The sequence below is a fragment of the Poecilia latipinna genome, unplaced genomic scaffold, assembly GCF_001443285.1.
Source record: "Poecilia latipinna isolate Pla-1442-1.1 unplaced genomic scaffold, P_latipinna-1.0 Scaffold840, whole genome shotgun sequence".
Lineage (NCBI taxonomy): Eukaryota > Metazoa > Chordata > Actinopteri > Cyprinodontiformes > Poeciliidae > Poecilia > Poecilia latipinna.
This window is the reverse complement of record NW_015113456.1, coordinates 258,368-268,845: the sequence shown is the minus strand read 5'-3', so window position 1 is coordinate 268,845 and position 10,478 is coordinate 258,368. Positions and strand designations below refer to the sequence as shown.

General features: G+C 37.4%; 1 protein-coding gene and 1 long non-coding RNA gene across 2 annotated transcripts in view; both read right to left on the bottom strand.

Moving 5' to 3' along the window:
* Positions 1–464: 464 nt before the first annotated feature.
* On the bottom strand, positions 465–6,612 carry LOC106956701 (protocadherin gamma-A12-like). The gene is made up of 2 exons (XM_015047703.1): positions 4,607–6,612; positions 465–989 (listed from the first exon to the last, which is right to left on the bottom strand). The coding sequence occupies exons 1-2, from the start codon at positions 6,485–6,487 to the stop codon at positions 465–467; spliced, it is 2,406 nt and encodes an 801-aa protein (XP_014903189.1). The 5' UTR covers positions 6,488–6,612.
* Positions 6,613–8,564: 1,952 nt separating this feature from the next.
* Positions 8,565–10,478, bottom strand: part of LOC106956710 (uncharacterized) — a 6,562-nt gene continuing 4,648 nt past the window's right edge. The window contains exon 2 of the long non-coding RNA XR_001426812.1: positions 8,565–8,847. This is a non-coding gene — a long non-coding RNA (uncharacterized LOC106956710). The remainder of the gene's footprint in view (positions 8,848–10,478) is intronic.

Below are 10,478 nucleotides of genomic sequence, written 5' to 3'. Positions count from 1 at the left end.
ATATTCAAGACAGTAACTCAAAATATGACTTTATCAGCTATCTGATAAAGTCATATTTTGACTTTATGAGAGAGTCATATTCCTCTCCCACTCCCTCCCTCCTCTGAAGTGGAAATTAAACTTCAAATGCGTTGGTGAAATTTTGTATAAAATTATATCACAAGTATATGAGACCAAAATAAAATGAGAAAAGAACTCCCAGAATCATCAAAATTGTGTTTCAACTATCTGATGCAATTTTCACAATAAAAAATGAAGTGTATCCAGCAGACAGGAAAGTGATTGAATGTTGTCATGAAATAAATAAACATTACTACGTTAGTCGATAATCTTGAATACAATACCAGCAGTTAGAATAGTTTTTGAAAAACCCTAAGTTACAATGTGCTAACTCATTTCAAAATTTCAGGAAAAAAAACAAAAAAAGATTGTGAATAATATAAAAACAGAAAAACTAAAATATATTAGTTTCCTACCTCTTCAGGTGTCTTCAATCCTTCAAAAGGATCAATAAACTTTGTCGGACTTTTCCTCAGAGTCTGGTCAGCAGGCAGCGTGTTGTCATTGTAAGATGATACAAACTTAAAGTCACTGGTTCTAGAGCCTGTTGTCAGGTAGGCATCATAATTGTAGTTGCTGTGTAAAGTCCCTGTACCATCAACATCTGCGTAATTTGGGGGAAGATAAGCTCCTGGTATGGCTACTGCTCCATCAAACAACAATCTGGGCTTTCTCCTGCGACAAAACCTCACACCCAGGATGATGATGATGAAGGTCAGAAAGAAAGTGGACACAGAAACCAGCGCAATGATCAGATAAGAGGTCAACTTGGAGTTCTTCTCATCATAAGAAATGTCTTTCAGTTCTGGCACTTCAGCCAAGTTATCAGAAATAAGTAAATACATGGAACAGGTAGCAGACAGAGAGGGCTGTCCATTATCTTTCACTGCAACAATCAGGTTCTGTTTCATGCTGTCAGATTCTGAAATGTCCCGCTGTATCTGCAGTTCTCCGCTGTGTAGATCAATACTGAAAAGCCCAGGATCTGTGGCTTTGACAATATGATACGAAAGCCAGGCGTTCTGTCCAGAGTCTGCGTCCACTGCTATCACTTTGGACACCAGAGACCCTCCATGTGCAGTTCTGGGGACCAGCTCGGTCATAAAGGAGCTGCCCTCTGGGGCAGGATATAGTATTTGAGGAGAGTTGTCATTCACATCAGATACAAACACACTGACAGTCACATTGCTGCTGAGAGGAGGAGAACCATTGTCTCTGGCCATCACTTTGACTTTAAAACTCCTGAACTGTTCGTAATCAAATGACCTCACAGCGTGGATCACTCCTGTGTCTCCATTAACAGATAGATAGGAGGACACTGAGGCACCGTTCACCTCACCAGGTAAAAGAGAATAAACCACTGTACCGTTTTGTCTCCAGTCAGGATCTCTAGCAGAAACAGTACATAAAGAGGAGCCTGGTTTGTTATTTTCACTCACATATGCGCTGTAGGACTGTTCCTCAAACACAGGTGGGTTGTCATTGATGTCAGCTACAGACAACTGAATAGTTTTAGAGGAGGAAAGAGGTGGAGAGCCCTCATCAGTTGCAGTGATTGTAATGTTGTAATCAGACACTAGTTCTCTGTCCAATTGCCCTGTGATCACCAAGGAATAATAGTTTTTAATAGAAGGAACTAATTTAAAAGGGACGTTTTGCTGGATGGAGCAGCGGACATGTCCATTTTTCTCAGAATCTCTGTCCTGGATGTTAATAACGCCCACCTCTGTACCAGGTGACACGTTTTCTTGTGTGGGATTGGAAAGGGTTTTGACATAAATAGCAGGTGCATTATCATTTACATCGGTAACCTCTATTAATACTTTAGCATATGAAGTTAGTCCTAATCCATCTTTTGCTTGTATCCTAATTTCAAAAGAATTGTTTTCTTCAAAGTCTATCTCTCCAGTTACTTTAATTTGTCCCATCTTTGGATCAATAGAAAATAAACTGACATCAATCCCAGATACGTGTCCAAATTGATATGTTACATCTCCGTTCACTCCTTCATCGGCATCAGTAGCATTTACAGTAATTACCAGTGTCTCTGGTGGAGAGTTTTCAGGCACACTTGCTTTATATACAGCCTGACAAAACACTGGGGCGTTATCATTAGCATCTAGCACTGTAACATGTATTACTACAGTACCTGATTTCTGTGGAGATCCGCCATCTATAGCTGTTAAAAGCAAACTTAACTCTCTTTTTTTTTCGCGATCAAGTTTATTCTCGAGTACTAATTCAACGTTATTGCTGTCAACCGCGAGAACAAAATGATCGTTCTTTTGTAATACGTATCTTTGTACAGTATTTTGACCTACATCTGCGTCATGGGCCTCTTCGATAGAGAAGTGGTTACCTCTTTCAGCTGACTCACTTATTTCCATTTCGATTAAATTTTCTCTAAATTGTGGCGAATTATCATTTACATCTACTACATAAAGACTGACACGATGAAGCTCCAGAGGATTTTCTAACACCAGGTCGATCGTCACTACACAGGAGGGTTTCTTACCGCAAAGGTTTTCTCTGTCAATTTTCTCCGAGGTGATTAAATCCCCGGTGTTCGTATTAACGTCACAGAACCGTTTACGAGCCCCTGCAATATCTACACGAGCCTTTCGGGAAGAAAATGTTCCAAGATTAAGTCCGAGGTCCTTGGCAATATTTCCAATAACAGATCCACGTTTCATCTCCTCCGGAAAAGAATAGCTCAGATCTCCTCGAACAAGAGGCATTGTGACAATTATGGCAACAAAGCAGATGATCAGAAATAGCGCAGAAAATCTTTTGTCTCCCATCCTCCGCATTAATGGTCCCTAGGTAACAACAGAAACAATGCTACCGTACGAAAAAGAACACTGCATTAGAAATAAGATGAGGAATACACTAAAAGTAGACAGTGCCCTCAATGTTCAAGAGTTAGTAGCTTCTGCATCAAGGCTTTGTCTGATCTTTATGCACTAATGGGTGGAGTGCCAACGATTATGCTGTTTTGGATGAGCCAACAGCGACACCGAGAGTTATTTTTGAATGATACAATTTTTCAAAGTTTTCTTAGTCAAAAAATAATGCGCCATTTAATGCTATGGTTTACATTGAAAATCTTTAATGTATTTCACTACAGGTTACACTGGAAATTTAACAAAAAGGGAACCTGAGAAGATAGGTAAAAACGATATTAACTTTAAGAAATTGCCTAAATTAAAATGGTAATGCAGTTATATTATATTATATTATATTATATTATATTATATTATATTATATTATATTATATTATATTATATTATATTATATTATATTATATTATATTATATTATGTCTTGTGGTATGACGAAACATATATGATAAGCAGATTTTTCCGTATGTTTTAAGACAAAAATTTAAAGAGCCTTCCATACTCTGGTCTATTATGTTCTGTAAAAAATAAATAAATAAATAAAAAAATAACAAACTAGAAATGACTTTAGGTGCTGTTGTCGGGAAACTGTTTCGGATTGTTTCAGAAACCACGGAAATTTTCTATGACAAAAGGGAAGATTGAAGAAATATACCATATTGTGGCACCAATGTACTCAACGTCGAAAAAAAGCTATTCAAGACAGTATCTTAAAATAAGACTACAAGCTTTTTGAATTCAAATTCCACCTTATTGTGGAGCGGTAATGACATTTAAACTTAATATGTGACCGGATGTGCGAACAGAATAGAAAGAAAAAAGACAACTCTCAGAGGCACCAAAAACTTGTTAAATAAATCTAAGATGTTTTGCAATAAAGCTGGAGGCCTATAAGACCTACAGGAGTGGTGTGACTGAAGTAGGTCATAAAAAATTGAACCGACATTATGTTAGTCGAAAATGCTGATTAAAACACAAGTGGCACTTTTGCAACAACAACAACAACAAAAAAAAAAAAACGCAAGTTACATAGCACCTATTACATTATAATTTGAATTTAAAAACTACATATTATGACTGATATACAAAAAACACAACACAAAAAAATCCAGAAAATACAAATTAGTTTCCTACCTCTTCAGGTGTCTCTAGTCCTTCAAAGGGATCGGTAAACTTTGACGGACTTTTCCTGAAAGTCTGGTCAGCGGGCAAAGTGTTGTCATTGTAAGATGATACAAACTTAAAGTCACTGGTTCTAGAGCCAGTTGTCAGGTAGGCATCATAATTGTAGGTGCTGCGTAAAGTTCCTGTACCATCAACATCTGCATAATTAGGAGGGAGATAAGCTCCTGGGATGGCCACTGCTCCATCAAACAACAGTCTGGGCTTTCTCCTGCGACAAAACCTCACACCCAGGATGATGATGATGAAGGTCAGAAAGAAAGTGGACACAGAAACCAGTGCAATGATCAGATAAGAGGTCAACTTGGAGTTCTTCTCATCATAAGAAATGTCTTTCAGTTCTGGCACTTCAGCCAAGTTATCAGAAATAAGTAAATACATGGAACAGGTGGCAGACAGAGAGGGCTGTCCATTATCTTTCACTGCAACAATCAGGTTCTGTTTCATGCTGTCAGATTCTGAAATGTCCCGCTGTGTCCTGATCTCTCCACTGTGTATATCAATACTGAAAAGTCCAGGATCTGTGGCTTTGACAATATGATATGAAAGCCAGGCGTTCTGTCCAGAGTCTGCGTCCACTGCTATCACTTTGGACACCAGAGACCCTCCATGTGCAGCTTTAGGGACTAACTCAGTCATGAAGGAGCTGCCCTCTGGTGCCGGGTACAGGATCTGAGGAGAGTTATCATTTACATCAGATATGAACACACTGACAGTCACGTTGCTGCTGAGAGGAGGAGAACCATTGTCTCTGGCCATCACTTGGACTTTAAAACTCCTGAACTGTTCATAGTCAAATGACCTCACAGCGTGGATCACTCCTGTGTCTCCATTAACAGATAGATAGGAGGACACCGAGGCACCGTTCACCTCACCAGGTAACAGAGAATAAATCACTGTACCGTTTTGTCTCCAGTCAGGATCTCGAGCAGTAACGGAGCATAAAGTTGAGCCAGGTTTGTTATTTTCACTCACATATGCGCTGTAGGACTGTTCCTCAAACACAGGTGGGTTGTCATTGATGTCAGCTACAGACAACTGAATAGTTTTAGAGGAAGACAGAGGTGGAGAGCCCTCATCAGTGGCAGTGATTGTAATGTTGTAATCAGATACTAGTTCACGGTCCAGGTGTCCTGTGGTCACTAGAGAATGATAGTTTTTAATAGAAGGAATTAATTTAAAAGGGACATTTTGCTGGATGAAGCAGCGGACCTGTCCATTTTTCTCAGAGTCTCTATCTTGAACATTAATGATTCCCACCTCTGTACCAGGTGGTATACTTTCAGGTGTGTTGCTGGACATGGAGTTTAGATAAATAGCTGGTGCATTATCATTCACATCGATAACGTCTATTAACACTTTAGCATATGATGTCAGTCCTAAGCCATCTTTGGCTTCAACGCTAATGTCAAATGAAATTGTTTCTTCAAAGTCGATCACACCCGTTACTTTCATTTGTCCAGTTTTTGGATCAAGCGAAAATATATCTAGATTTTCTTCAGACACATGTCCAAAGTCATAAATCACGTCTCCGTTCACTCCTTCATCTGCATCAGTAGCACTAACAGTAATCACCAGTGTTTCTGGTGGTGCGTTTTCCTGCACCCTTGCTTTATAAACAGCCTGAGTAAACACTGGGGCATTATCATTAGCATCTAGCACTGTAACATGTATGACCACAGTACCCGATCTCTGGGGAGATCCGCCATCTATAGCTGTTAGAAGCAAATTAATTTCCTTTTGTTTCTCTCGATCGAGATTATTTTCCAATTGTAGCTGAACCCTTTTACTATCCGCTGAAAGTATAAAATTATCATTCTTTTCAAGTACGTATCTTTGAACGTCGTTTTGACCCATGTCCGCATCATGGGCCTCCTCGATAGAGAAGCGGCTCCCTTTATCTGCAGACTCCCTTATTTCCATTTCGATTAAATTCTTTTTGAATTTAGGCGGATTATCATTCACATCTTGTACATGAAGACTGACTCGATGAAGCTCCAAAGGATTTTCTAACACCAGGTCGATTTTCACGACACACGAGGGTTTCTTACCACAAAGGCTTTCTCTGTCAATTCTGTCCGATGTGATTAAATCCCCGGTGTTCATATTAATGTCACAGCAGCGTTTCCGAGTCCCTTCAATATCCACACGGGCCTTTCGAGAAGATAATGTATTGAGATCAACTCCAAGATCCTTGGCAACATTTCCAACAATGAATCCTAGTTTCATCTCTTCTGGAAAAGAATAGCTCAGATCTCCTTGGACGAGATGTCTTGTTCCAAAAAGGGAAACAAAGAGGTGGATCAGAACAAGCACCCGAAACCGTTCGTGTTTCGGGTGCATCATCGTAAAACAATGCGTTTGCAGGCGTTTGTAGAAATGCTTTAAAAAATGACCAAATTATCGCTCAGCACGAAACACAATGAAAAGCACAATCTTCTACATCTTAGTAAAGCTATGACAGTAGGTGGAGAAATGTGCTCCACTTGTATGTTAGCCCACAGCGGCACCGTGAGTCGGTTTTCATTATTTACACCTTAATATTTTCCCCTCAATGTCAAAAACTCCATCCTCAAAACAAACAAACAAAAAAGACACAAACTAGACACAGAATGCAAAAAACAATTGTTCGTGTGCATAAAGTCAGGTAAACGTATTAAAAATGTTTCCCAAGTTTTCAGTGAGATCGAAGTGCAAACAGTAAAAGTCTTGTGTAATTTTCCCACGCATAAGCGGGAGACTTTCAGGCTTAAAAGTGGTGGTTTCAGTACCACGGACAGAGAGCGCTAATGCTCACGTTACAGGAAGATTTCATCTCAAAGCCTACATAACAGAACTGAACAAAATTCCACGATAAATTAACCAAAAGTATACAAACACATAAATATATGTAACTGCGTTAAATATAAAATATTTAGCAAACATGCAAATGAGTGTTGTGCGTCTCAATGCCCAAATGTACTGCAGGATAAACTGAACCAATGGTCAACCAGAGCCTCATTTAGAAAGACTTAGAGAAGCTAGCTACTGAACATATGCTGAAATTGAGAAAAGTGCTCATAAATTCAGATGTTTTAATCCGTGAGTGCTGATGAATCCTCGCAGACGTTATTTGTACACCCCATTCCACGTGCAATTAAGCGAACTTGTGCGTGTAAATTGCGCAGTTAGTTCATTCGGTAACACTTTATTTGAAGGGGGTTGAATAAGACTGTCATGACACTGTCATAAACATGACATAACACCTGTCATGAACATGAATAAGCCTTCATGAATATTTATGACTGTTGTCATAAAGCGTCATTCGGTAAATTATGACACTTTTAATACAAAGTTGACATTATTCAAAATGTCTTTGTTATGACAACTTGACATTAACCAAGAAATCATTACTGTTTAAACTTTACCTTTAATAACATAAAGTTACCTAATTTTTAAAGTGCAATCAGTAATACTTTTATAACAAATTTATGTCATTAATAATTTCTTAGTTAATGTCAAGTTGTCATAACAAAGACATTTTGAATAATGTCAACTTTGTATTAAAAGTGTCATAATTTACCAAATGAAACTTTATGACAACAGTCATAAATATTCATGAAGGCTTATTCATGTTCATGACATGTGTTTATGACAGTGTCATGTAAGTCTTATTCAACCCCCTTCAAATAAAGTGTTACCGTTCATTCTAACTGCACAAACTTCTAATGTTCTCGCTAGAAGAACTTATTTCTAAGTGTGTCGTATACAAAGAGCCAGCGAGCATTTATGTGCAAAATCAGACATCAACAATGTCCACCATTTACATCAATCGCAAACAACTACTGTCGTTTTTTTTTTTTTTTTAAACAGAGAATGATCTGCAACCATTTTTTTCAGCTAATGGTAAGAATGCAGCCTGGAGAATACATTTGATTATTTTACAAACCCTTCAAGGTTGAAAGTAAGAGCTTAAAGTGCATATTTAAGGTTCTTGGCGTTGTAGGCTCTTTTCCCTTGAAATCTATGTTTCGGTTGCAAATAGCCTTTGTATAATTAATTATTCTGAATCCCTGGTCCTAAAAGATTTTCATAGTGATGTAAAACAAATTGTTCATATAATCCTTTTCATATACAAAGTGAATATTTCAGTTATCCTACAAGGCTGAACATGCCATCTGGCAAAATATGTGTCCCCTTCCAAAATACATGAATAGCTATTTGAGTACTTGATCAAGGAAACATCTAGAAGTTCCAAGACAAAGGGCCCTTGAGGCCTAGAATATTTTACCTGAGCTAGATGAAAAATAATTTTAAAAAAGCTACAGAACTAGCGTCTATATCAAAAACTTAAAAAACAGGAAGTCATTCTGAAAAAAAAGACAAATTTCTCAACACATGTAGACAATGGTTGAGAATCAACAAGCTTCAGAAATAATTGCTCTCCTTTTAAAAGGGATTTTATTTTACAAGAGGGAGTGACGGCAAGAAGTTGATGTCATTTGCCTCCACACAAGTCCAAAGCAAGAACTTGTGGAACTCAGGACCATCACCAAGTCCTGGTGAGACGTCCTGTAGGTCTGGTAGTGGCTGGGGAGCTTCAACTTGAAAGAAGCAGGTGAGAACTACTGCAGAAGCTGAAGTTACAACCTCCACACTGAGGTTTCTTGTTGGTAGTTTCCACCCGACCCAAAACTTCATCAGGTCACTCAGCACATCTGACGTCACTGTGGAAGAGAAGTACACCGGTCAACCCACAAAAAATTATATTAGAGTAGAGATTTCAAAAATATATGAAGTAACAATTTTCTCATAAAATTCTTTTTTTTTTTTTTTACAAATCCTGTTCAGAGCTCTTAGATAATCAAGCAATCATTACATCAGCAATGCTTACAGGTGACAAATATAAGACAGATCAAGTTGTCACACTAGTGCTGGACTTAAAGGGTCTTGTAACAAAAGTGAAATCCCTGTAGTCTTTTCCTCTCATAGTTTAGAATGTTAATAGGATTTCTTTATATACTGTGAAATGTAAACAATGTATGAATTATCTTTTACCAGGTTCCTGCATTTGTGTTTTTCTTCCCTTAGTCTGAGCTGGGCTACACTGTTTATTTCAAACATTCACTTTCATCTCCTTTTCCTGTGCTGTTTTGAAAAGCAAAAGCAGAGGAGAGAAGTGAGGAGGGAGAGAAACACGACCAGTTGACAAAACAGTAAGCTCACACTGACATGAAATGAAACAAATACACATCAATGTGCTAAACATAAAAATATATCCTGTTACTGTAGTAACTAGGGCTTTTTATGAGAAGATAACTGATTTAAAACGGGAATAAAATATAAAGACCGTTTATTGCAGATCTTTTCTTGAGAAAATGTTCTCAAAAATCCAGTGAAGGGGCAATTTTATTTTTATTGTTTTCCCAATGTATTAATTTCTTCCTCCTTGTTGCTGTCGCAGTTTGGTTGTGGCTGTGGATCACCATCTACATGAAATAGAAACATATTTCATGTCAGTACTGTCACTTATGTAAAATCACTTTGTGATACAGGAAATCTTTCCTGCCACAGGCTATCACTTTATATAACAAACGTTAAGTTACCTTTGTACATATCTGCCTATTAATCAATATTGTACAGATTGTTTACAAAGCACCATTGTACAGACTGTACAGATTATTAATTTTCACTGTTCATATTGTACAGAATCTTACATCTTACATTTTATATTTATGCATTTATCTTATTTTTATTTTATTTTCCTATTGTAATTTGATCTGTGTGTATGTGTATACTGCAACTGCACAGTAATTTCCCGGTTGGGATGAATAAAGTACTTCTATCTATCTATTCTATATTTAGACGTGTGATTTAATTGATTTAATCAGTGATTCTTGAGAATAGGGACAAAATGGGTTTTAATTTTCCCATAATTTTATTTAGTTATTTCTCAACCTTATGTATGCAAATATGACAAATAATGTTTAGGAAATGTAAAGATGCTAAGGTACAGGCTCCCAGTTGGAACATTAAAAAAAAAAAAAAAATACATTTTTAATCGACCTGACCTAGAACGCTGTCATCACCATCTGACAAAAACAAATAAAAAATAATTTTTAATGACCCTATTAGTGATATTTTTACTCATTTTACAGACAAATGCTTGTGAAGAAACAAAAGAAATATTATTTAAAACCAAAAACAACAAAAAGGCCACCTGACGGAGTTGACAGTGCATGACGGAGTTGACACAGAACTGAAGGTGGTGACAAACTAGTGAATAGAATGAAAAACTTGGTACATGTGAAGAAATGCAATTCATGTAAAATACATTAAAATGAATTCATTGCACATT

Coding starts and splice junctions, on each gene's coding strand:
- LOC106956701 (XM_015047703.1), bottom strand. CDS start 6,487: ATGATGCACCCGAAACACGAACGGTTTCGGGTGCTTGTTCTGATCCAC. Junction 990..4,606: donor AGATCAGGACACAGCGGGAC/ATTTCAGAATCT, acceptor ATACAGCGGGAC/ATTTCAGAATCTGACAGCAT.